The sequence below is a fragment of the Meleagris gallopavo genome, chromosome 8 (assembly GCF_905368555.1).
Source record: "Meleagris gallopavo chromosome 8, MGAL_WU_HG_1.1, whole genome shotgun sequence".
NCBI lineage: Eukaryota > Metazoa > Chordata > Aves > Galliformes > Phasianidae > Meleagris > Meleagris gallopavo.
In genome coordinates, this window is record NC_139411.1 from 15,901,092 (window position 1) to 15,929,017 (window position 27,926).

The window sequence follows — 27,926 nt, forward strand, 5'->3', positions numbered from 1 at the left end:
TCCTCTGTCTGCCGCTGGGGCCCTGCAGCATCCATGAGAGGAACTGGGACATTCTCAGCAGAGCAGCTCCTTGTTGACTCAGCTGGGAGACCCAGCTCTGCCTGTAGGACAGGGGCACTGAGAGGTAGAGGATAGGGGCACTCCTGGCCTCCTGCACTCTATTCTTTTCTCACATTGCTCCTTTCCTCTCCTTCACCCAGTCCTTCCTCAGCCTTATCACATCCCCGTTCCTTACACTGCCCTCCACTCAGCCTGCTCCAAAACTTGCAGCCCACGCTGGCCCTGTCCCAGAGCTTCCAGGCCCCTTGCTCACACCTTTCATACAGGGAACAGGGTGTGGAAGCTCTACCCTCCCTCTCATCTCCCACAGCTCTGAAGACTGCCTACACTCTCTATCCATCTTTGCTATGCAAAGCACTACATAACCCTCCCTGCTTCTTGATGCTATCTATTTACCATAACTTTGTTTCCATTAACTCTCCTTCATTTATCCCTCACCGAAGCACCCTTATCTTATCTTGCAAACCTGACTTGACACCAGACAGTTCGGTGTTTATATGAAAAAGGGCTCAGCTTTCACAACAGTTCAGCGTCCACAAGCAGAGCTAGATCTTCAGAACTGCCTCAGCCTGCACTTTGGGGCACTAAAATGAGCAGCCAACTCCTTCTAGAGGGCTCTTTGTGTGCTTGAAAACACAACTTTAAATATCCCCAAAACTGTCAGATGTGGAGCCTTTGTCGAAAAATCAGACTCCAGGCAGGTACCTGCTGCAGCCAAGTGTACCTGAGGTCTGCTCTGCAGCCCTTTGCAGCATGCCCTTGTTTCCTGCTGCCTTCTGAGCCTGTACAAATATGGGCTATCAGGACAAATGCAAGTCTGTCCCTCACTTTCTTCTGATTTTGACAGACTGGAATGTGACTGATGCAGTTTGCAATACTATATTGCATCTTTGCCTGTTTCTTTCTTTATACTAAAACTAACTCTGGAGGAAGAAAACTGTGCTCTGGGACTGCAACTCACTGACATTCAAAGCTGGGTCACCTGGAGGTCAGTATTCACTCTCTCTCTTTTTTTTTTCTCTTCTGTTAAGAGCACTGCCAACAACTTTTTGGGAGGCACCTAAGAAAGCAAGCTGTCCTTATGCAAATACAAAAATATATATGCCAATTATTTGTACCTGGCACGGAAGCGTGCAAGTCTTATTAACTCCTCCGTTCAATTGTATTGACTTTAAATGAAGGATTGTAGCGCAGTGACTGTTCTGCTGTACAACAGTGTGGTGACATCAGTCCTCCATCCTTTGAGTTGTGGAGCACTGCAAGGTCATGAAGTGATGCATCACAAGTCTCCTGTTATTTCAGGATATGGAAATATCTCTCAAGAGCTGCATATAGACTAGGGATTCATCATGAGCCAACTTGGAAATTTCAGTCTGAACAGTAATCTTAAATTAGTAGCACAGAGAGGTCTGCAGTGGAATATCTGGCTGTCTCCGTTCATCCCACACTGAACAGGAATACAAAAAGAAGCAGAGTTTTATAAACAGAAGCACAGGTGGTACTGTTAAGATAAAAATCACAAAAGCCATGGTCCCAGATTCCTGAAAGTCCTTGATTACTTTTCGTTTCTTTCACTGGGTTTAGTTCAGATCTGAACAGAAAAGACAGCTCCAGCACTTCCTATTTGGAGAACAGCCCTGCTTTGGGGTTTGTTTGAAGAGGGAAAAATGAACTTTCTGTAGTAACTCTGGACAGCAGTGGTCACTCAGCAGATGAAAGGGTAGATGAAAAGCAGAGCAATGGACTGCCGTGCTCAGAGGCAGAGCACCTCAGCACTGGTACCAAACTTGAGCTCCTGCGCTCTTTCCGCAGCATGAAAGAGGTGAAAGAGGTGGCAGATGTGGGGCCACATAACAGCACACACCTGCTGCTTGCACACAGTCATGTATGCAGACCATGGCGTAAGGTCCACAGTCACGTTACTGACTTGATTTCACAAACAGTGGAGCCAGAGATATCCTCCGGGATGTCCAGAGGAAATACACACCCAAGAACTGGATATCAGGGCTGTACACAAACGAAAGAGCGCTGATTTGGCTTCAGCAAGAGATTTTTTAAATAGCAGGTTTGCAGAAGCAGATGCTATTTGCAAAATATGTGCTAGGGTTATCCAGACAGGTCCTTGGCTACTGAACACCATCCTCCCCTCAAGGACAGTTGTTTTCAATCTTTCTCCATCTGGGAAGCCCTGTAAAATTTTCCAATGGAGATCACAGAATCATAGAATCCTAAGAGTTGGAAGGGACCTTTAAAGGTCATCTAGTCCAACTCCCCTTCAGTGAATGGGGACATGCACAGCTCAACCAGAAGAGATGAAGGCTTGTGTAGCATATTCAAACCCACTCAAGGTTGGCCTGCTCTCTGCATTTACTTCTGAATACCAGAGTAGCCAGGTCTGCAGAGATCAGCACTCACTGTTCCAGAGTCTTCTTCTCATACCTTTTTCAGTGGAAGAGTCCGTGGGGCAACTCCGTGCTCATGGGCCAGGAACTTCATCACTTTCCTGAGCAGAGCCAAAGGCCTCATTCCAGGTTCACACACTGCAGATCAGCAGCGCCTGGCTCCCAGTTTTCTTTTGGACAACAATGTATACCCCCTCCAAGTGGGAAACAGTCCATTCCGTAATCAGGCTGTGAAAGTGTAATTATGAGCACAATTAAGGTGAAATATAGCTCTATTGAAGTTGGTGGGAGTTTTATTATTAACCAAAGTTTCACCCTCGTGTTTTGATTAGTTATCCAGCTCAAGGGAAAAAAGTCATTATTTAATCAAAATGGCATTTATTCTGCAATGCCTCTGTCATATTCAAGCCTTCAGGACATGTTTACTTTAATCAGTTCTAATTAAATTGCTACATGAGAAAAATATTCAGTTCTACTGAGGTGTGTACATGTATCCAAGGGAATGCAATGCAAATTGCCCACGATCTCATAGATTATACTGCTGTGTTTAGCAAGTCACACCTAACTCTTCTCTTGCACTCCTCTGAAACAGATTGCTCTAAATGAGAAGAAACTCTTCCAAATGAAAGCAACTGCAGCATTTAAAACAATGCAGCAACAAGTCCATAGCTTTTTTCCTGAGTTCTGCAGCAGTGGATGGATCTAGACTGAGCAAGTGGCTGAAGCAAGGCCCAGGCTGGCAGGGGTTAACATGTTACTGTCGAGGGAGCTGAGGGCTGATCTGTCCCACCAGGCTATTTTTTGCACCATAAGGGCATTGCAGTAAAAAAACTTCCTCTCTTCTGACCCTTTCACCTGGGCAGGCTGTACATGTGCAGGCCATTGCCAAGTTAGCAGGGAACTGTTTCACAGGAAGCTGGGGACCTCAGGAAACTCCTGCCTGCAGGAACACAAGTGTCATGCGTTTCCGCCTCAAACACCTCCTCTTTTTTTTTTTTTTTTTTTTTTTTTTTTAATCATTCACGGTGCCCTCAACCCAGCCCTTGTGTTGCAGAGGCTGCAACGAGCTGTGCGTGGCAAAGGCAGCTGAAACCTAAGGCCAAGAGCAGCCCCTGATGGCATCCTAGTGGGACAGATCCCAGCAAACCCCAACAGCTGCTGAGCAGGTCACCCCCTCCCCGCCCTTCCTCTGCGATGGGGAACCCCTCTTCTCCTCAGCTTGTCACAAGGATCCAGTGTCCTGCTGCCAGCTACGTCCAAACTTTTGTTGCACCAAAAGGAAAGGCAATGCATTCCATTGAGGAGCTATGGCATTGCAAAGGTTCCCTTCGTGCCGCACCGCAGGTGCACAAACCCTAGCAGCACACAATTGAGCAAGCTGTCCAGATCCAGCTTTTAACTAACAGGGAACCGCGTGGAAAATGAGCTCTGAGATATAGATACACTGAAAGGGCGACAGTTATCACATTGTGCCCTTCAGTATGAAAACCGCTGCAACACTGTTACTGGAATGTGTTTTTCTTCACAGTAAACAACTCAGGCCAGGTGGAGAGGCCCTTCACACACACGAGAAATCCTGTTACTTGGGGGCTACACAACTTTAAGAAGATGAGTTCTGAAACTACCTACAAAAATCCTGTTCTGCCAGACAAGCTGCAGCAGCAGCAGATGAAGTTATTTGCAAAAGGGACTTGCCTAAAGCAAAACAGCAGAACAACACCTGTCCCAGCCAGGGGGGCTCTCCCATGCAAAGCCGCACATGCTTGGGGCTCTGTCCTGATACTGCTTAGTTTGGCTCTCGGGGAGTTTTTTAAATCAAGGATCACACATGACAGGCATCCTCCTTTGTATCCACAGAGCCTCTCAAAGGACACTAGTGTTTGCTTATAGTGGAAGAAACTGGGGGTGATTTCCATCCCGTAGTATGCTACTTCTCTGCAGAAGATAAGTGCTCTATGCTCTCTGCTCTCGAGGTGCTTCCTACCAGTCCCAAGTCTCACAAAGGTGACCGGAGAGATAGGATGCAGCTGTATGCCCAGGGGATCCAGAGACACAGCAGCTTTCCACACATGGGGACTTGTCTGGGTGGATTTCTTAAGGCCGAGGAACTGACGCATCAATCAGAAATGAAGCCGATGCTGACTAAGAAGTTTTTCCTCTTCCCGTTACATCCCCTACAGCTCGAGAGGGAATTTCCTGCCTGGCTGCAATCCGTAGAACCCATCCCACAACACAGATGAGTGGGAAGGAGTGAGCCCTGGCACAAGGCCTGTACCCATGCTGGCAGCATGCTTCCTCACCTGGCAGCACAGCCTCACATCTCAGAGCCAATTGTTCCAGCAGCTGCTTCCATCTTACTGCAAATAGAGCCAATGACCTGTATTTTTTCAACATGTAAAATACATAGCTGAAATATATATATAAGGGAAAAAAAAAGTAAACGAAAAAAAAAAGGTAAAAAGAGAAAAGATGACAATAATCAAAAAACCATGTGTAGTTACGCTACTAAAACTTTCCAAGTGCATACAAAAATAACCATGTACAACAGCCAACAACAGCTCTGCAGGGCCCTCCAGACATTGAACACTGTCACATGTTGTGTCAACACAGGGCACTTCCAGTGTTCATTATCAGTTGCACACATGCAAACACACCCTCTTGTAAGAACACCTAGAGCATTAAAATCTTGTACTCATTTCCAGTTATTTTCATCCAAGATTTACCCTAGCCTAGGGCTGCAATACTTGGCTGGTGTGCACTCAAGGGGTTGTTCTATTCCTGTTCAAAAGCTCACAGTCACTTCATTCATTTATTTATTATATTTTGGTAACAGAGTCACTTCTGTTGGCCCCAAGCACTTGCTGAACACAAAGGGGTAAACCGAGCTTTGAAACAGACAGCTTAAAGCTCTCTCCTTAGTAACCTGGTTTTCTGAGAACATCAAATCTTTTGCTCACTGCCAATAAGCGACAATTATCTGGTGAATAAAACACATAACTGCAGCTTCAAAATCACTTTTCTGAAAATATTGGATACAATCTTCAGTGTCTCTCAGGTTTGGTCTGAACTGAAAGTGATTTAAAGCGACGTCTCCTGGAGAAGGCCTGGGCAGGAGAAGACTCACTGAGATGAAAAAGTAGTCTATATGCCTAGGAAAAAGGGAAAGTCCTATGCAATAATTATTCTCAGCATTTAATCCTGCCACAATACTTTGAGTTGTGACTGCTTAGACAGCAGCACAGTAGGTGTTTTCTTTTTTTTTTTTTTTCTGTCTCCAAACTAGTTTACATTAAAAAAAAAAAAAAAAAGCCCCTATGTAGTATAGAAGTATGCTCAGCAGTGTATAAGGGAATGAAGCTCTTTGGCAAGCAGAAAGATTGTGTAAACTGGACCGGGGAAGGTCTATGGTACATGGGCAGTGAGAAGAAGAAGATAATGCTTTGCCTTCCAAATCCCTCTGGCTGCTAAGAGCACTACTGCGTATGTCCTAAGGCACCTGGGAGTTACCCTACCACTGCTGTAATAATTCAGCACACTGACACCATCTCTTCATCCTGGAAAACATATTATGTGAGTGGGTGCTGAACACCTACAATCGTTTGAAACCTGGCACCATTTGCAACATGAGGCCAAAGAATGGGAAACTTGCTCTAAATATCATAAAGGAAAAGGCACCATTATCAGCTAGTGTAGCTATCAAGGCTATCTTTAGCCAAAGTTTAAATTCATTCGCATCTCCTCAATAGCAATACTCTGTCTTCACTTGTTTCTGTAAAACAGTCTCTGGTCTAGGAACACCCCATGGCAGGATGGAAGGGAGGCCATCACAAACTTCCAGTCAATTTCACCCAAAAATTCCACACCTGTCCATAGCAGAAGGGCTCAGAGAGCAAAAACCCTACAGTATCCAGGCTATAAAGGGATCTTACAGCTTTTCCTTCTTGCCAGCCCTGAGCACAACTCTCTTTGGCACTGTCAGAGAACGAGAAGCAGGCACTGAATGCTCACTGAGTGCCCAGAGTGTCATAAAGACACTTAGGAGGAGGGATGCTCTTTGCTGGATGACAAGAGCTTGGGAGCTATAAAATAATAACTAAATCCAAGAGCCATGTGGTGGGAGAAAGGGCCAGTTAACACTTTGCCTTTAAATTGCAGCTGGCACGAATCAGCAAACTTCAGTGAACTGCTACAGCAAAAAGTCAGTTCTCTTCAGCTGATATCTGCCCAGTGATGTTTGTTTCAGAAGCACAGCGGGAGGACTGCTGGGAGAGCAGAGCAAGGGGCAGCTGGATTGGATCTCCCCTGACAGCTCCCCTCCTGCTGCCTTCCTTACAGCAGGCACTTGTAGCAGGGCTGGTTCGATCTAGGGCCAGCACGGAGCTGACCCAGCCCTAGGTAGCACCGCTGGCTCTCTGTGGGCTTCTTGGGGCCACTGATCCCTTCCACAGCATCAGGCTGGTTTAACCGGTGGAGCAACACATCTCCTCCTGACAGTGCTGGAGTCAGCAGAAGCTTGGATGGGAGCACAATGCAGGGATGGGCACTCTCAAAGCAGACAGAGACCCTGTAAAGACTGTGGAGATGTTGGCTGTGCGGAGATTGCATTGTCCAAATGTAGCCCAGAAGTAACTTTTTATGTGCGCACACAGAGTACGGGCACAGCATCTGGTGCGTGCAGCTGTGCTCAGAGTGTGCAACAGCACGGCGTGCTCAGCCTGAGCACTCAAAGTGCATTGCTGCAGTGGGGTGGCATCACCAATGTGGGAAATGGAGCTGGGGACAGCCCTGCTACGTCCTCTCAGCCCTACTTCCCACTGCCTCATTGTAGCCAGAGGTGTTCACCGTGAATACAAAACCTGGGATTTAAACGGGGGAGAGGGAAAAGGAAGAAAAGAGGAAAGGAAGGAGGAAAAGGAGAGAAAAAAAAAAAAAGAGAGAGAAAGGTAAAAGGAAAAAATAAATAAAAAGAAATGAAAAAAATGAAAGGTTTAAAAATGGGAAATAAAAAGAAGGAAAAAGAAAATAAAGGAAAATAAAATGAAAAAGAAAGGAAAAATGAAAAGAAAGGAAAAGACCCACTCTGCTCTCTCCTCCCCACCCAAAGCATTCCAGCCTTTCCTTTCCTGCCACTTGAGAGGGGGGTTGTTTATTGACATTATGCAAGTGCTGAAATATTTTTCTTTTTCTGCTTTCCCGTCTTTTTTTTTTTTTTTTTTTAAAGTTCTTCCCCCTCCCTCCTCTGGGGGTTGCGAAGGTAGTTCAAACCCCTCCAGTCATCTCGGCTTATCAGTCGAGGGAGATGCATTCCTCAGGGCTGCTCCCTTTATAAGCCGCCGCTGGCCGCCCGCGCGCCTCTCCGCAGCCCGCGCAGTTCCGCGCCCTGCCATGCCCTAACCCGGCCCAGAGGACGCGCAGCAGCGCTGGGAGCGCCCGGCGGCGATGCCCCCCCGGCGCTGAGTCGCGCTGCCGCCGGGATGTTCGCCTGGCACCGGAGCTTTCCCCTGGGAGCGCCCTGGAAGAGAGGTGAGCCCGGCCGCCCCGCGGCACACCCCCGGCCCCGCTCCTCCTTTCCTAAGGGTACTTAGGGCTGCCCGGCCCGGCCCGCCCCGCTCCCGGCCCGATGCTGCGCTCGCTGCTCTCCGGCTGCCTCTGTCCCCACGCAGGTAAGGCGGCAGCGAGCGGCCCGGGCTGCGGAACCCGCTTCGCTGCCCCTCTGAAAGAGGCTCGGGAGGGAGCGGGAGAGATGGGAGAACCGCTGACTCGAGCGGGCTGCGGGGTCGCGGGGGCAAACCGCTCGCGGTGAAAGAGGGGATTAGCATCTGTAGAGACTGTGCGCGCTTTTATCTCCGCGGGTATTGTTGTGGCTTCGCACGGACGTGAGGCAGAGCAGGTCTGCGTGACTGCCGCCGTGCCGGAGACGGGCATCTCCTCGCTTTCGGGGCTGGCGCATCCCCATTCCATTATCGCGGCTCCGAGAGGTTTTGCTCGCTCCTTTCTGCTCAGTATAGACGAGGTGAGGCGGGCAGTGAGGCTGTAAGCTGGTATGCTCTTAGTCTGCTTGTTTCAGGCACGCGTGGTTGGGTACGTTTTATCCCTGCAGCAATTCAGCAGGCTTTGAGACTGCGAGTCCAGGCAGCAGTATCCCCTTTGCACTTCAGAGTGCCCCTCAGCTGGAAACACGGCCTGTGAATTTCATCTACACTAACATCACTGCACGGGTTCCATTTGCTTGGCACAGAGGTGGCTGCAAACACATTTCCAGAGTTTAAGTGTATCGTGCAAGACGCTGCACTGGAGTGATTCTGCTTCCAGGGGTCTTCACCTCCCACCTGCACACTGAGCTCTGGGGCCAGTGGGCATCACCTCAATGCGGAGGGCTGGCTTTAGCAGAAAGCTGATCAGTGCTGCTGCTGGAGCATACCAGCATCACCACAAGATGAGGAAAATGTTTGAAAACGTACATTTTTACAGAATAGTGGAAACTACTTTTTTTCCTTCTCTGTGCATTATTTGGCCACAAACTTGTTTCCTCAAAGCGACATAGAGCAAGCCTGTAGGCGAAGGTCCTGGTGGTGGGAACAGACTTACCACACAGGGCACAGAGGAATTAAAAGAGGCTCAGCTAGGAACAGTGAGGGCACTTCCTAGTCACATCATCTGAAAAGAAGCATCAAGTATTATTTGCATCCTGGTTTGGGCCCCAGCTTCATGCAGAAAGAGTCAAGAATTTGCCAAGAACTTGCAAGCTCTGCAGCAGGGACTATGAAGTTGCATTCCAAATGCAGCTCCCAAGGCAGAATACAAAGCAAACAACATTTTTAGAGGTGCTGCTCAGTAGCAGAGGTATAGGCTGGATCTGACTCCCTTTTTTGAAAAGCTGTTGTAACAGGTGGAAGGATCTCATATCAGCAAGTTCAGTCTAATGCAGCTGCAGAAGTTTGCACATCTCCTCATCATCATTTCAGGGGAAGTCGGGATGGAGATTAGGAAAGATTTCTTCTCAGAAGGAGTAGCAGTGTACTGGCACAGGCTGCTCAGGGAGGTGGTGGAGTCACAGTCCATGGAGGTGTTCAAGAAACATGGAGATGTGGCACTGAGGGACATGGCTAGTGGGCATGGTCAAGGTGGGTTGATGATTGGACTAGATGATCTTAGTGGTCTTTCCCAACTTTAATGAGTCTATGATCTCCAGCCCCAAGGAGAGCGATAAAATAAGGAGTCTTCACCACCCACGTTGCCACCATGTAAGATTTCCGACGTACTCTTCAGTACATTATGCTTGTCTGCTGCTTCATTGTTGGAGCTGAAGCAGCTCTCCAAGGTTTTGTCTTGGGACAGAAATGACTGCCCACGAAGAACAGGTTAATAGCCCCAGCGACCTTTCTGACATAATTCATGAGTTCTTTTGACTTCAGCAGAAGCATTGGGGTCTTAATGGCTTCAGTCCATAGAGCTATTGAACAACTGTTTATCCAAGCTTATTATAGGCAATAAAACCTGAATTACTGCATACCTGTCATCCCTGGGGGGCAAGTTCCATCTCTGCAAAGGGCCTCCTGTCTCCCTGCACATTTCTAGCTGAATATACCTTACGATATGAGGTAGCCTGCAAATCAGATGAGCAAGGGAAGTAACTTCTAGATTAAGCAGTTTTGCCAGGGTGTTTTCATTTTCTGCTCAGACACATTAGCATGCTGCATGTTAGATAACTAGTTTGATTGCTGTTATACTCAGCTGTTCTTGAAATACAGAGTTAAAAATAATTACACAAAATGTTGCTGTAAAGGACTCTGGCCTGCGCTCCCTCCATTGCACTCCTACATGAAGGGACACAGGACATACTGTGGTTGTCACAGCTCTAAGGGTGCAAAAGTCAGTGATGAGGGGGGTGATGCTCTTTAGCTGGTGCTATGAGTAAGGTGAGGTGCCAGCCCATACAAGCACCCGATGAACCAGGTGGTGTATGGGAACCTGCTGTGCCGCAGGACTTTCTGCCAAAGGTCACTCATTTATCAGACCTGTCGCTCTGTTTCAAAAAATCTTCACTGGTCACTTGGAATGAATAGAAGCAAGCAATAAAAGTGTCAAGTGGCCTCTCTACTTGGGTAAACTAAAGAGGAAATGGTTTTCCAACTATATCCATCAGTAAACAATCCATCTCCCTCCCATTGCACCTCAAATGCTTGAAAACAACTATAATTATCTCTTTCTCTACTAAAACATACATATTGAAGTGCTGATGCCTCCTCAGAGTCCTTGAACCCTGTTATCTTTCTCTCAGCATTTATTCTACATAGAATTATCATTACCTGCTGCAGCTCTGAGGTTGTCCATAACCTTTTAGGTCACACAAGATTACCAAACCATCATCCAGAGGAATTATCACATTGTATTAGCAAATTATAATCCAGAGGGACTTCAGACACAAACGACAGTGAGACCGGGGAACACTCCAGATCAATCCAAGAATTTTCTGTTCGAAGACTGTCCAAGATCTCAGCTTTGTTATGCTTTTTCCTTTGCATCCAGCATTTCAAATGAATCAGCTGTATATATACATACATGCATTTCAGTTCTCTAGATGAATATAAAGGCAAATTCTAAGAAACAGGTCTATCATGCAAACATCCAGTTACCGCATGGAAATGCATTCCTCTGCAAATACGAGTTTTCCTCTCACAATCTCTTCCTTCTCACTCCCCAAAAAAGCTGCCCTTATAGGTAGAGGCTGTAACTGGTACACTGAGACCAGAAGACCTCCATAAGCTTCCCCAGAATTTCCCAGGTTCAGAATTGTCTTAACTGCATAGGAAACCACAGGGGGCTCATCTGTGTGACAGCCCTCTGTACCCATAAGACTGTGCAAGGTACAGGACAACCATTACCAAGCTACAAAAGTAATAGCCCCTGTGCACCCTGCAGCAGGGCCAGCACTGAGAAGTAGGTGACAATCCAACCTAACCCCTAGAACACATGGTGGAAGAGTCAGCAGCAAAAAATGCCTATTGTTTCAGAAAGGAAGTGACCCTTTTCTCTTAAATGCTGGGAAATTGAGACCTCATCATCGGCAAGGAAAAAAAATTTCTGCAGTGAAAGGGAAATGCCACCTGAGCTGTGCAGCCAGCAGTGGTAGGGAACACAGAGGCAACAGAACTAGAGGGGGATTTTATTTTTTTTAAAGGAAGGAAGGAAAATGAGGGAATGCAAGGACTGAGTGGGAGAGGCAGCCTTTTGCTTCTAGGTCATGAGAGTGACTCCAGCTCACTAGTCACTGCTGCCTTGTGACTCTCTACAAGTCTGTATAGGGTGATCACTTCTTACTGCACTTGGAGACCTAACTCCATCACAGAATTGAACCTTTAGCACAATTGGAGCCAGAGATGGGTCACCATGCAAGCTGCGTGGTTCCAAAAGATTTTCTATGGGGTTTCACAGGCACATCTTTGTCCTGTGCTCAGGGCATGGTGGTGTGATTTGATTTCAGCCTCCCTTGGAAGGTTGTCTGTGCAAAATCCTTGCTGTTCCAATAATCCAAGCCACTGGTGATGCTCTCTCTATTCCCGATGCTCTGTTCCTGTGGCACACTACAGCTGGGGACTACCAGCCTTCTGGGCACAAGTCCAGAAAGTGCCAAGGGTCATGTAGTAGAAACAGGCACCTGAGCATCTCAGGACTGCTCACCTCATGCTTCTGCCTGGGATTGCCACCCCAATAATCCTGCTAGCACCACTTGGAGCAGACAGCTTCATGGCGCATGTGAACCTTGCAGCATTTCTGGGGCTAAACAGAGGGCTCTGGTGGCTCTCAGGCTGCTATCACTTGCAACACAATGGCCAATTGAGATAAAGAAAGCTTGGCTCCAGCTAGATCAGTCATTATGCACATTTAAAACTGATTCTCCCCTTGCCAAGCAAATCAGAATAAACGTTTTGAGAAGATAGATGGACACAGACCATAAGGGAGGAGAGCAGCACAGGGCAACACCGTATCAAGTACTGCATTTGCACAACATCAGCTCCTCAGGAAGCTCCATGCTGCCACTGGCAGCACTCTAATGTCTCTTCCACCTCCAGTCCTTTTATTAACCAGATAATGCTGTGATGCAATACTCAAGTCAGTACATCAGAGACCAATACACAGATCATAAGAGACTGGATGTGACCTGGACTTCAAATGCTTTAGAGTATGGGGATTTAAATAAAGGCTGTTTAGTAGAAGGGTGGGGGCTTTTGCAGGAGCTCAGTCTGGGCAGGGCTGGGATTGCCCTTTTTTGGATTGTTGTGTGAGTGTTTCTCTTGTACAAAACTTACTTGGGTTAAAGAAAATGCTTGAAAGCACTTTCATGCTTGGACACTCATCCTCCTTCCTTAGGTCAGAATTGTCTGTATTAATGTACTAGGCTGTGCCCTGGCAGCTGCTGGTTATTGTGAAACAGGAAAAATGCACTTGGACTTAAACTTCCAAGGAAAGGAAAGCCTCAGAACAGCAGCAGATGTGAGGATTTAAACTTCTCTGCTAGGCTTTGCTATCTGCCAGAGGAGTATCCTAGAAAGCAATTTGGAAATATAGAAAAATAACATTCAAGAGATTCAGCTGAGATACACCGGTTCCTTTCTCTCCCTACCAATTACTTGCAAATATTGGGTAGTGCACTGTTACCACCTCCTCATTAGGTGGGAACTAGCCTTATCCTCCAGCTCTTCCATTGCAGGAAACCCAGCAACTTGCCCAAGGTTATACTTCATCAGTCACTGTCAGCTACTGGTTTACACTACAACCCAGGGAATCCTGTTTATCTCTTGGTGCAATTACAGAGCCATATAACCCCTTGAGAGGGCTACTAAGAAAACAGCACAAGTTCACCTGAGACAACATTTGGCCTGGGTGCTGCTTTGGCAATGTTGCCAAAGGTACTGCAGGAAGCCATATCATTTCTAAGCACACACACAGCTCTATTCCCCGTAGCGTTACCACACCAGCACCTCAGCCACGTGTTTGAAAGCAGCATCTTCTGGTACCTTACACACACCCCTTCTGGGGTGTGGAAAACCAACCCAGGGCAAGGGAAACAAAAACAAAAAGAAGCCCTGGCTGTTTTCCCAGGGAGCAGTCAGCATCAAACCTGGCTGGCCTCCAGCACCAGCCTTAATGCTGCCCCTCTGTTCTCTGAAGTGCTTCACACCTTCTTTCAAAACGCTGCACAGCTCTGTAACTCTAGCCCTGCAGCACGCTCCACCAACACCCAGCAGGAGGCCGCCTTCCCAGCTTTGTGTTGTTTGCTGCTTGCTATTGTATAAAGCACTTACAATCAAGACCCTCAGCTCAAAGCACCTGATACAACCTTACTAAGACCCTCGTTAATGGGTTAATTTATAGCAGCTGAGGGCCTTTTTTTTTTTTTCAGTTGCACAGGTGAACATTAATTGCACCTTTCTGGTGTTTGTTGGCAAGGCATTTGAAAGAGCTGAGCACTTTTGTATGCTTCTTTCAGGATCTGTAGCAGAAACAATCTACGCTTTGGGAGGCCCATGAGGTAGACTCTATAACCCAGTTAATAAAGGACACTATTCCTTAAGAGAGGTGAAGCAAGAACTTGAGTTTCAGGCTGCTACTTTAATCATGGATGATGTCTTCGCTGTTGCACAGCTGACCTCACTGACCATAGGAAAGTATCACTGAATGAATGAGGATCAGCTGCTTAAATGTCTTGCAAAATCCAGCCATCTTTTGCATCCATTCTGAGCACATGGTGCAAGACAACGTTTTGCATCATTATCATAAGGGCCTGGGAGCATAACTCAGAAATGTTCTAACACTGTGGTTACTGGACCTGTCAGTGCCAGGACTGATAGTTTGCAACCCACACCAGATAAATAAGAAACTGTTGTGAAACTGGTTCATATTATAGGGACTACAGGATGGGAAAAGCAAGGCACCGTGTTGTCCGCAGAACTTTCTCAGCTCTGGAGCTGGTGGTATCGAGGGGACCTTCTCATTGAGTGTCAGGAGTTTAATTTCTTTTTAGTTTCTTTATGCCCTCATCAAACTTTGTAGTACCACATGGTAGTCACAGATGATACGGATTACAGCATCTAATATCTTCTGTAAGTAGCAAGACCTCATGTTAATATGCTGCTTCCTGATATCAGACAAAGAAATATTTGTGCAGGCCACAGTGAACCGGTTAAGCAAGAAAAAAAAGGCTGATTGAAAGACAGCGAGAGGATCTCCAATCAAATGAAAGCATGGCATGATTAATAAGTGAAGGCAGTCAGTGTCTCTGGGAATGGTCTGCTACTGCATACAGTGATTCCTGGCAGGAATGACAGCTACATTATTTCTTCTTAAAAAGAAAACACCACACAGCAAATGCTTTACTCCTGACTCTTAGTGAATGTTGTGCCACAAGGGGCAATGATGGCATCCGAAGGGCCTGCAAGCCTTTTATTTTTCAAGAAGATTCTGCACCCTGCCTCTGGCTGCAGAGAGGTGCTGGCAGCTGAGCGAGCAGTTGCTTTTCACTCTAAAACAGTAACGGCTCAGCTCCAGCACCTCCCTCCAGGACCTGGCACCAAGGTCCTCCTTACTGCTGTTGTTTTTGCTCACTCCTTGTCCTCAGCTCAGAGTCCACTATACTCACCCCAAAAGGAGGTGCCCTGTTACCCAGCCCAGTGCAGTAGCTCCTGATGAGCTTTCTGTAGCTTTTCCATGGGCAATGTCTTTTTCTGGCTACCCATCACAGCAGTGTGCTGGTGTAGTGTGGCTGGCAGGCTGGTGCTGTCTCAGATGCAGCTCTTTGCAGTGGAGAGATGCCTGAGAATGCTGCCAAGGGAGGTGAGTGCAAGTCTGTATTGGATAAACAAGGTCTTTTGTATGGGCTTAAAAGCACTACACACCCATAGAAAGTCCCAAAGAAATCCCATCAGATATGATCCTTCATCACTCTCAGCCCCTTTGAAAATCCAATGTAAAATATTAAATCTGTGGCTGCCTATGAGCAGTGAAGGGCATGTTTCAGTTGTGTCCTGAGAAATTCTTAAGATCAAATAAAAGGAATATTTAAATAAAGTAGAAATTGACTCACATAATTGCTAGCCTGGCATTAATGAGTAAAATTCTCCCTTGTCTGCAGACATTGCAGAAAGCAAGCTAGAGGAGGGAAGGCTGGAAAACGGGTTACTTCGGAAACAGGGATTTTTCTGGGTTGCAATGAAGGAAGGCTGCCCTGCAGAGCTCTCCTCACTGCCTCCAGTTGGGGGTCCTCACCTCTTTTACCTGCTTACAGACTGCCACACTGCCAGGCATGAGTTTCTGAAGCAGCTGTGGGTTTGGTGAAAAGGAAGGAAAGCAACAGAGGGGAATTACTGGAAATGAAGGAGGAAGTAAGACATTCTCAAGTGTGTGCATGGTAGCCCTCCGAGGTGCCCTGGGTCACAAAGTAATAAAGGAGAAAGTATCAAAGAAACTGAAGTTCTGTGCTTCAGCATTCATGCTACCTCTCATAGCAGACACCAGAGTGAAGCAAAATTGCACTCTGAAATGTGAGATCCAGAAAAGCAGTAAGAAAACCTGGGGCAGATCTCCAGCTTGTGCAGATCAGCCTTTCACCCAGAGACTGTTCTACACTTAATCCGCATCACTGTGTGAGATAATCACAATGTGAAAATAAGTCCTCTTTGTTCACGTGCAAAAACTAATGAACAAGGCTACTCCCACATCCTTTCTCTTTATAAGGAAGGAAAGAGTTCATTTAGAAATGACTTCAGAACTAACACCATACAGAGAGTGAGAAAGATCTATAGTGCCTCGTTTACTTTTCCTATCAGTACTTGCTTTTCATCATCTGTACATGTGCAGAGCACTGCTAAACAAACAGTTTGCAAATTACTTGTTGCAACCAGAAATTCATTCAAATCTGCAGAAATAGATTTGGTTTTGTCTTTTTTTTTTTTTCCTACTGCTTCAGAATACATTTAATCAGGAAATTAATGTCTATCTTGTGCTTCCCTGCGTCTGTTTGCAATTAATGACAAAAAAAAAAAAAATCATCTGACTACCTATATTGTTTTCTACCTACCTACTAACTCAGAACTCTGTGTGCATTTATGATCCCCCAGAAGGACTTCAGGTCTGTGAAACACAATACTTTTGTTGTAGCAAAGTCTACAAGAAAGCTGTATATAGCTCAAGAAAAACAAACCGGGCCAGGGCTGCCCCATTCTACAGTATTACTGCAGACAGCTTTCCATTCACATTCCTCAGGCAATGGGCTATAGATTAGATTGAGTTTGCAGTCTCTTGTGACCTTCTGCTTGTTTTCCTTTACACAGGTAAGAAGAGTCCACCTGCTGAGGACAAAGTAGTGCTAACACATATGAAGATACTGAGTAATGAAGGAATTCAGAACCCAGGGCTAGTACCAGAGGCTCCTGCTGATGCTAGCCGTACTGAGGAGCCCAGTCTCCCCAGCACAAACTTCCCACAGGACTGCCAGGGATGTCCAAATGCCGCAGCCATAACAGCAGACACAGACTATGCAGAAGCCCCAGTAGGCACAGATTATGTAGCCACGCTGCCTGACCTCAGCAGCTTTGAGTCCAAGTGCCGCCTTCACAGGTTCTCCAAATTTGAATCTGAGGACTCGGGAGTTGAACTGCCAAGCGGGGCTAACTCTCCATCCACGCCAACAGGTTCAGAGAAGAGCTTTGTGCTTCACAGCAGAGACTCATTTTGTGACTCAGGTGTGCTTAGCACCTCATCTTCTCCAGAAATTGACCACCTGATAATGAGAGCATGTAAAGAGCGTGCCAGGAAGGTTGGCCACAAAGGTGTGGAGAGTGAAAAGAAAGATGAGCTCTATAGCCAGGAGTCAGATGTTGTGCAGATTCCCACGCCTTCCCTTGAAGACTTCAGTGTTCCTCAGGAAGGAGAAAATCCTGATGAACATTTTGACCAGAGTGATAGGCAATCTCTGGAAAAAGAACCATCCCCAGAGACGAACCCCCCCACAGAGAGCACTCTTCCCACTCCGATTCCCATAGAGGAGCCAAAAACAATTGCTGACAATTACACGGAGCCCTTTGGCAGTACACAAGACCTTCACCTCCATGGACATCAGCTGAAGAAGTACCCCACAAGTGACAGTCTGGACGAATACATGAATGAATGCTGTAGACTGAGTGAGGTAAGAAAGGCACCTAAACTGTATCGTATAGCTAAGCTTGTCTAAATATCTCAGTAAAGTTCTCAGTTCTGCTGTCCATAACAAATTATGAGACATTTGAACTAACAGTAAGGTTCATTTCAAAAAGCTTTACATTAGAGGATGTTCTTATGTCTGTTCTTAAAATGAAAACTGTGAAGTAAGTAATCCTGCAGAGCCACACCACATCTGATAGTTGGGGTGGGAGCAGAACACGGTTTCAAAGTCAGGTTATTCCTGTTTCTGGGAACAACTGGCTGGCTGTTGAGGCTCCAAAGTTTGGAGAAAACTTGTCTGAGGGGCAGTTATTCTGCCCAGGCCTGGATCTGGCTCAAGAGCCAGTTCTCAAGTAGTGAGTGAACAGCAAATTAATGGACAAATCCAAATCTTTGCTGAGAGCTTCCATTTTATTTTACTGGAACAGCTGTGATGGAAATTCTTGTGTCCAGAGACTGACTTAATTGCAAAGAAGTAATTTTTTTCAGCAACTTGTGCTACTTCAAACTCACTCCTTTCCCATTGCTGGGTACACTGTGTAATGAACAGGAGAATAAAAAGCTGCCTGAGCACCTGTTCCACACTGAACGCTGGGAAGTGTTCAGGCCAGAGCTTTGCCTGGAGCCTACACAGACACGCTGACAGATTATGAACCTGCCTGCCATTGTGGCTTCCAGGAGCTAGTGACAAAAAGTAAACTCTCACTGCGAGTTAATACCTGAGTGAGAGCCAGAACAGAGAGCTCAGTAGGCAGAAGGAAAGGAGAAGGCAGGCTAAGTACCAAAGATCACCAAACAGTGCATGTTGGGGGTTTTTCAGAAGGTACAAGGTGTTTGGATCCCTTTAAAAAGTAATTCTGATAGCTGGAGCCCAAGAGCAGTGCCTGTTGGAGACTCCAGAGAGTCAGTCATCTGATGTCACACACCAGGCCTGAGGATGCTGCTTATATCATCAGAATGTGGGGCTGTGTTGCCATGGTGTGTCCACGTGTGGCTTCCTATCTGGATAACAGTGATCAATTGGAAAAGGGAGGCAGGAGGGAGCCAAGAGACACATGCTGTGCATATAACAAGCATATTTCACCGTGACCTCCCTGGCCAGGCACAGACTGGCCATCCTCTCCCCAACCAGACCTCCCCAAACAGCGAGGAAGGTCATAGATGGCCCCATAGCTCAGGAACCACTGCTCTTAATATTCACATCTGGGCAGCACAAGCAAATCACGATCAAATGGAGTGTCCTTTTCCTCACTAGAGCCACCTCACACATTTTTGCGAGGTGAGTGACTTTGACGGTTTCCAGATAGTGGCCTGGCCTTTTGGCTGGGAGTTCAGAAAGGATTGGAGCAGCAGACTTTGAATACAAGGAGACTTTTTATAAAGTTACCTAAATTCTCTGTAGCTCTGGAGGGTTTGCAGCCAGCTTGATCTTGTCTGACAGCTTTGGCTGCCCATGAAATTCCTTTAAATTCTTTGTGAAGCTGAGCCTCAGTTTCCCATAGCAGAGCATTTAAATAAACAAGAGAATAAATTAGAAAGAGGTTGAAAAGGAAATGAAGCTCTTTGTGGCTTATCTCCCCTCCTTTTTAATATCCTCACTGGCTGAGTGCTAAAGCTCTGTGCCCCAGAGCATTTCTCTGTGTTTGTTTTTGGAGCTGTACAAATACAGCTGTGACCTGGACACTGGGGAAGCCTGCCCCCCATCACAGAGCACCTCCAGGCTGCTCTATCTCAGGATCAGCACTCTGCTAACTGCTGGGATGCCAGCAGCGCCCAGGCTAGCTGGGGCAACAACAGACCAGGGCTGCTGTTGTATTTGATCCTCAGAGCATGAGGACAGCAATGACAGAGCTTTGTGCCCTCGCTAAACCTGCACAATGTTGTCCCATCCTCACTGTCATGCAGTGCAGGCAGGACAGTGTGTGATCCAGACAGTGATTTATCCGTACAACTGATGGATGCATCTTGGTTTGCCCCAGCTGAGGCCCTACCTCCATGCTCACTGGAGTTTTCACATGCTCCTGTCACCTGTCTGAAATGTGACTTAGAAGCCAATTCTTGTCTGTGTCCCCGAGACCACGCCAGGCTTGACATCTCTGGAAACACAGTCAGTGTCATCTGAAAGACAACAGGCCAGTACATGGAAATCCCACTCTGCTTGGCAAAGAACATGCCCCTTCCAATTAATTCCTAATTCACTTGGAGTTTCCCCAGCCCAGTTGGCTGTGGTATTGCCAGTGGCTCTGAGCTTACCACCAAGCAAGGATGCAGCCCTGGATGAGGACTTGATATCCTCCAGTCTCACTGCTGAGGCTGCTTCTGAGAAACGTGAGGGAAAGTGGTGGAAAAGAGGGACTAGAAAGGACCAAATGTTTTGATGCTTTGGATTCATTTGGTGAATGGTTTTGGTTGAAAATATACATCACATCATTTCAGTCTGGCATTTCTTAAACAAAGTGTTCTGATCTTCTGTTTTGAACTGGCGTTATTTTGAAATTTGCCTACATTTAAAAAGATGAAAGAGGGTGGAAGCTGTTAAACAACAAGAGAAAGAACTTTGAAGCCTAAATAAAAGCATTTCCTTTTAAGCCAAATTAAATGTTTTAGGTCAGTTTGAAGATACTTAGCTTTTGATGCTTTTGCTTTGCAAACACTTCCTCACGCTCCATAAAGTTTACATTTAAAGTCAGCCCAGGCCCCTACAAGAAGAGAGAGGGAGGGAACGTTGTCATCATTAAATGAAAAAAAAAAAAGACCTTTAGTCACACAGCACTAATTATTCTTGTCCGAAGAAGTCAAACTACTTGTCAGTGGAGAGGAGAAAGACTGAGGGGAAGGATAGGGCAGGCTGTGATGCTCTGCCCATAGCCTGTGCGTGCCGCGCGCAGGAAACCAGAAGCTATCAGCAGTGCAACCACTCGTGGACATCAGGGTGGAGTGATCAGAAATATACAGCGTGATCCCTCACTTTCCTGTTATTCACAAGCCTCAGGGTGCTGTCAGCTCCCATTGACAAATGTTTCCCGCTCTGCCTATGGCGTCACCAATCAGTCACTCCAAGCCCATGATGTGCAGCGTGTGATTACATTCCTTTGCCTTTGTACAGGCCCCATGCTCCATCCTTGCTTGCCATGCTGATGGGGTGGAGGAGAGTGGATGGGGATTTCTGCAAGGATAGGGCACTGTTCTACTCAAAATGGGGGGAAGCAAAGAGTCTGATAAACAACTATCTGTCTTGCAGCTCCCACTGGCCTTCATACCTCAGTAGTGCAATAAGACAGGGCAACTCCAGTGACTTCAGAGGAAAAGTATGATTTTACACCAGCCAAAATATTGACCAGAGAGCTCTAGATAAGAGCTGAAGTTCCCAGTGCAGGCATTGATCTTGTATTTTTAGGCTTCCCAAGGAATTTGTGAGCTAGCAGAACTGTGAGGATTTATTGCCAACTGAACAGGGCTACATACCTGCTGAAAACCCATCCCCAAAACCTAGTCAGTTGAGCACTCTCAAAGGCAGAGATCTCACTCCAGTTTCCCTTCAATCCACATGGTCAAATTGTTAGTGGGAGCAACTCGGCACAGTGGGGCTGAGACCTTGGCATCCTTTTCTTCTTCCTGAGAAAGTCTTTCTGTCTGACATGCCAGAAAGAAAAAGCTGGCACAATTTATACATTATGTACTTACTTTCCTATTCTAACCTTCTGATTAGTAAAAGTTCTACTCGATCCTCTGCATCTTTCTATTCAGAAACACAGGTTTTATGCACCCAAAAATAGGTGCATGGCTTTTGTTCGAGTACTATTTAGCAATCCCCAGTGGGGAATGGGAAACATTTCAGACCCGTGAGATGAATGTTTTGGGAAGCTTCATCTGAGAGGACAGACAGAAAGAGACTCCTCCTGGAAAATGTTTGCAGTTTTCCTGTGGTTGCTCCCCCACAACTTCAAGCATAAAACTCTGATAGGTGTTGAGAGGAAAATATTTATACCAATATGTGACAGAGCAGGTTCTGTACTGCATGCAGCACAGCCAGAAGATAGTGAGGGATGTGTAGGTGTTTCCAGTCCATGGAAAAAAAAGTCCTGGAAGGGTCCCTGGAGAGGCCCTCTCTGAGCAAACATTTTTGGGGGCAATCTGCCAAGTTACACAAACTTTCTGTATTGAATGCCCGCCATATCTGAGCAATCCTACCACAAATGGGCCTCATGGCAGGGCACGAAAGCTGAAGTGCTCCCTTCAAAACTCTTACTCTTGTGTGCTTCCTACTGAGATGGTTGGCTCTGCAGGCGTGGGCAAGCACTGCAGGCTCTGCCTGGTTGGTTGCCTTCTCACTCATTTGCACCTGCTGGGATCACGGCAACAAAACACAAATTAATTCGCTATTCAATAGCCCAAAGTTCCTGATCTGAGCACTCTCTGAGGGATGGCTGTGGAATGAGATCCTCCAGTATATCATATCCGATGTGGTTTAGTTCCTCCACAAGGGTGAATCCCTCTTGCTCCAAGGCCTGGAGCAAGTGCTCTACCCCTTTTCCCTCTTTTCTTTTGGGATGAGTGACCTCTGTCCTGCCACTTCTCCTCTGGGTGCTGCCGAGAGGGACACAAAACTCAGGAAGGCCAATGGACTGGGAGTCACCGTGGATTTTCATACCATTTCATGTGACCTCTGTCCCAACTTCAGACACAAAAACATCTGGACATAATAACGCCTATTTATAAACAACATTGTATCATCATTTGTTTAAAAAGAAGTAAATCCTAATGCTGATTATTTTTGAACACACCATGAGCTTTCTGACATAATGAAAAGACAGGAAGAGTCCTAAGGCTGGCATTTCCCCAAAAACGTAGATTGTTGTGGGAAAGGAGACAGAGTAGGCTTCCTGCTTTTGTAGAGGGAGCTTTTTTTTTTTTTTGAAGTAAGGTAAACTTACAGTGCCGCTTTTGTAAAGATCGGGGCTTATTTTACTTACTGATATCAGATGCACAGCAGCAGGCAGCGCCAAGGTGGAAGAGAGCCTCTGCATGCATTTGTGAGCACTGCATCTGGGGGGAAGCCATGGGGCAGTGGCTGCAGGCTGGGCATGGGGAGACACTGCAGGTCCCGGGCGGGAAGAGAGCAGCAGTACAGCCTGCTCATGGCCCATGCTCTTCTGCTGATGCACAAACACTGCAAACATCTGCTCACGGACAGCACACAGGCAATCCTTTTCATCAAAAATCACACCACCTCCTAGCGCCTGGTCCCCAGGCAGCTGCTGTGCCTTGAGCTCAGCTCCAAAGAGACCAAGCTGAAAGCACACATTTCCAAATGGGCAACTCGTCATTCTGAAAGAACTACAGCACAGTAAAACTCACAGCATTGCAAAGTTTCTCTCCAGTACTGATCATTTTTGTCCGTGCTCTGATAAAAGCATTTTAAGACCATTTGATGCCACATTTACAGAACATCCTGACAAAGCTATACTGCAAGCTTGGGCCAGCAGACTTCCTTAATATCTGAGAAAATGGCAGCAGGGGTCTTCTAAAGTGGGAAGATGCTGTTCACAAGATGCAGAATGATTCAGGTACATGTGGCTGCAAAGAGCAGGCTGGGCTCCCAGTAAGGGTTGCTCTGCCATCTGTGGCTCAGGCTATTTTGTCATTGCAGGTGAACCAAGGGAACCGCAAAGCCCTGGGATCTGGTCTGGGATACCTGGAACACATTTGCCAACTGATTGAGAAGATTGGGCAGCTGCAGGAGCACAACCTGCGGCTCCAAAAGCAAGTCTGCAGCTTACAGAAAGAACAGAAAATGAGCCAGATAAAAGAGGTAAGCAGACAGCATAGAATCTTTCATTAAATGATATACTCAAGGCCCATATGGGAAGTCTCCAGCCCATCTGAGGGATGATGCTAATTTTACTTGACCATCTGGGCTGGGTGCTCTGTTCTTTAGGGAGCCCTTGCCCTCCATGGTGAGCTCAGCTTCTCTTGGGGTGGGCTTAGATTTCTCTTCTTATCCAATTTTGTTTCCCAGATGCCCTAACTACCATTTACTTGCTTCTGTAAGTGACCTCATGCCATGGCCAACTCTGTTGGTAGCTTTCATTTCTCTGCAGTCAAAAATGCCCCAAGAATGCATCTCCCTCTGACAGTGTTATCAAAACAAAACACTTTCACAGACCTCTGTAGCAATCACATGTTTTGAATTGCAAGTTCGTTCTTTCTCTTCTATTTTCATGTTGTTGAAATACCAGAATTTACCACAAAATAGACACAATGGAAGAGAGTACCACTGCCCAACATCCATGCTTGTTTTTTTTTGTTTTCTCTTTCTGCTCTGCTGAGCTACCAAAGGAAGAATCACAGAATCACTGAATGGCCAGGGTTGGAAGGGACCTCAAGGATCATGAATCCCCAACCCCCCTGCCACATGCAGGCCCACCAACCTCCCCATTTAATACTGGACCAGGCTGCCCAGGGCCCCATCTAATCTGGCTTTGAACACCTCTAGGGATGGGGCATCTGCAACGTCTCTGGAAAGTCTGTTCTAGCACTTCACCACTCTCTGTAAAGAACTCAGAATTTATGATGTGAAACATCTTAGTGCTCCCATCTGTCTTTTCTTTCATTAATTTTTTTTTTTTTTTTTTTTTTTTTTTTTTAAATCAGCCAGAGCTAGCTGTGGAATTTGATTTAAATTTTCAAATCATTTCAGCTTCCTCCCACACAGTATGCTCTCAGACCCTGAACACTTTGTTCAGCTCTGCGCCACCTCTTTTTCTCAGTTCCTTTTCTTTGGCCACCATACCAGCTTTCCACCTTTTCGCCTCCCTTCCCTTTCTCCCCTTTCATTTATTTTATCACCCCCAAAGGAACGCAAAGGGTCTGTCACACTCAGCTATTTCTTCCCACCACGCTGTGATGAGTCTTTCATTCCTCCGACACCGTCATTCCTCCCCTGGTACTGCTCTCCCACCTGCTGGGACTGCATCTGCAGTAGGTGACCAGCTCCTTCTCAGAGCTGAAGCCAAGTTGTGAGTCAGGTTGCAGAGCAGGGAGGCTCGTCATTTCCATGTACTCATCTCTCACACTCAGAGGAATGCAGCCTCCTACATAGAGCCTGGGAATTGTTAGCACGTTTCCTGAAGCTCTACAACTGAGTCATTGCCCAAAGCAACCCTTACAAGCTGCAAATACAGGGTCAAATCATCATCTAGTGTATGTGCCCCATCCTCCAGCTCCCATTAAAATGAAAGGCCCTGTGCATTTATGTAAATATTTGAAACTGGTCTTCACAGTATTTACCAAGGTCTCTCAACACAGCCTTCTTGCCTGCATATGTCCGGTGATATTCTGGGGGGAACTGCACTCCCAGTTGTAACACTCAGCACTTGCAACGTGATCTATAAAACTGAATGCTCTCCCAGTATATTACTGTGGTGCCTGCATCTCCTACATCCAAGTAATTCTCCATTATTATCCTCTTTGGTCCCACAAGCCCTCTCTCTCTCTCTCTAAGAATATAGAAGAGAAACACTACTACCACTATTTGCCATGGGACATAGCAGTTGATGTCCACGTGACTTTTTGAGGGGGCATATTAAAGCTACTTGCCAAACCACATTCACTCTCAAAGCAGACTGTGAACACAGAAAGGTTTCCATGTCAAGGAAAGTCATAGCCCCCAGCATAGAAATGGGTTAGGGGGCTATAAGGAGATGTTTCTGGGGAGATATATGTGCTCCCATTGCTGCTCTTGAGAGCTGTAGATGCAACCCCACAGAGACTGATGACATTTCCAGAAGAATTTAGCTGATGCTGGTTCCTGAATTTGATAGAGCTGTATTTATTCCACAAAGCACTAGGAAGCTTATGCATAGAATGCTGATAGCACTCTGCAGCTCACAGGACAAGCCTTTGCCAGATAGAATGCTTGAAGACCCTTTGAGAATTTGAGAAACCCTTGTCACAACTCTTCTAAACATGTCATGCCCAGAGAAGCTGTTAATGTTTTGCAAAACACCATGCAGATGCAAAACACAGTTTTTGGCAGAAGAATCATGGATCCTAATAAAGAGGAGGTATCCTTCTCTGCCTTTACTGCGATCCCATTAGATCTCACCATCTTAATGACCTCTGTACTTACCAAAAGACCTCCCAAACACACCTGTGGCAGAGGCTTGATACTGAGGAGCATAGGGAACAGTTATTTCATGTCCTTTGCTTTACAAAGGATTGTCAATGCCCTGGGTAAAAAGCAACATATTTCATCAGCTTTTCAAAGCACCCCCAAAGGCTCAGGTACTGCAAAGTGCCATGTGAAACATATCCAAATGAGATGTTACATTAAGATTGTCAATCGCAAGGTTGAAAGGCTTCCTCTCTCACTGTACTAGCTACAGCAAAGCACCACATATGGGGAGTGTTTGGTAACACGTTAGCAAGTTATGGCCTCCCATCAATGAAAGTACAAGATATTGTTGTCTGTGCATGGTCCAAAACAAATAAGATTATCATAAAATGTGAGTCTGTTATAATGGATGTTTATTTACACAACTGCCTTGGCTGAGCAGCTCTGTGTTTAGAAATTGTCTTCAACTCCTTCTGGGAAACAACCCCAAAAGCTGCTGAACACCAAGTAGTTCAAGTCAAGCACTAATGAATCCATGAAAAGAAATCTGCATTGCTACTCTAGATTGCTCAGCCTTACAGAGAAGTAAATCCCTTATCTGGGTCCTGTCAGGTCTCGGGACAAGGCTGAGCATCCCAGGGCTGGAATGCTCGCAATCTGTCTGCGCCTTCACACTGCCACATTACCTTGAGCTGCTGCAGCCTCACAGTCTGCATATTTTCTCTTGTCTGGTGTAGGAGTACCTCATGCAGCATTGCTCCTGTGGAGCTGCCAGCGTGTTCCTCAACTCGTACCAAGACATGAAGACATTTTTGGCAGGGAGGAGCAGACCTCATAGCCTCTTGGTTCAGACTGGAAACCCTTCTGATCTTTCAATCATCCCAGAAATAGGAGCAAACACCGACAAGCTCAGCAGCTACCGCGGTGAGTTTGGCTGCCCCTAAACTGCCCTCCCATTTGTCACCCCTTGGTGAGACAAGTTGACCAGCAACTCCCTTTTCCCTAGAACAGGCAGATAGGAAGGTGCCAGCTAACTAAGGTTTTGTACCATTAAAAGATGCATTTTGAAATACCCTGAACACTTGCTCCTTCACATGCATGAAGTTAGATTTCTTGCCCACTATAGTCTGGCTACAGAGGTTGGGCCAAATATATTATCAAAATGTCTCTCTCTCTTCTGGAAACCTGAACAAGTCCATTAGTATAGCTCCTCCACGTGGCTTTAAAATCTTCCCAGCCATGATATAGTTTTATCTAAGGTGGGAAGCTTTATGCCTGCTATTAGTCTCCTGCCCTCTCATGCAGGCACAGAACACATTCCTGGAGGATGACACACTCAGTAGACCAAGAGGAAATAAACCCCAGCTGCAAAGCTTGGTCCAGAGACCAACTTTTCCAGAAGGCTGAGAATGACTGGGCCCAGCCTACTCATGTAAAGCCAGCTGAAAAGCCTAGATAAAATGTTATATGTGAACCACCACACTAAATTTGAAATAAACTTGAAGGTTTATTTCAAACCTTCAAGTTCAGCCCTGTGAAACACAGAACTTCAACACAGCTTCTAGCAGGACTGTATAAATGGCCTTTGGGCCCTCTAGTGCTAAAACTAAGAAACTCTCTTTATTAGCAGTTTCAGAGCAAAGTTGAGAGGAAAATAAGACCATGAGAAAGCCAACAGAAAGTTTGCCCCAGTCAGGCACTAGCTTGGATCATTTACCTTACTTTCACCAAGTTGTGGCATGAAGACAAAAAGTTTTCAGTCAGTCATTAAGCCCTAAGAGGACTCATCCTGTTGCTGGCAGCACTGTTCACAGGCATTCCTACCAGAACACTACTTAGAAATGTAAGTACAAATATAAGTCCCTGCATTTCATTGCAGGAAGTGAGAGATACCCAGAATCAGGAAACAGCCATCCAACAGCAGGGCTCAGGAAGTTGTCGAACAATAGGAACAAGGAAAATGAGTTCAGAGAAGGTGGTGGCATGGCCGAAAGACAGGCAAAGGATCCTGCAGCCAGAAAGGTGAGTGATAAACCTGGTGCCAGGCTCCGCGTGGGATCTGTGCGGGAAGCAGGGAGTTCTGCTCAGGCAAATACAAAGTCAGGCACTGGGAGAACAAGCCCACACTGTCTGCTTCCCACCAGGGCTGG

The 27,926-nt window shown here is 46.3% G+C and overlaps 1 protein-coding gene across 3 annotated transcripts in view; it reads left to right on the forward strand.

The window, feature by feature from the left end:
• The first annotated feature begins 7,668 nt into the window (after window positions 1-7,668).
• Window positions 7,669-27,926, forward strand: part of LOC104911952 (uncharacterized) — a 29,311-nt gene continuing 9,053 nt past the window's right edge. Inside the window, exons 1-5 of one of the 3 annotated variants that reach the window (XM_085230074.1) lie at window positions 7,669-7,985; window positions 16,793-17,646; window positions 23,311-23,472; window positions 26,514-26,700; window positions 27,656-27,798. In XM_085230074.1, the coding sequence (XP_085086200.1) occupies window positions 7,937-7,985; window positions 16,793-17,646; window positions 23,311-23,472; window positions 26,514-26,700; window positions 27,656-27,798 (1,395 nt within the window). In that variant the 5' untranslated portion in view covers window positions 7,669-7,936. The other 2 variants (XM_085230073.1, XM_010714416.4) reach the window with 2 other exon arrangements.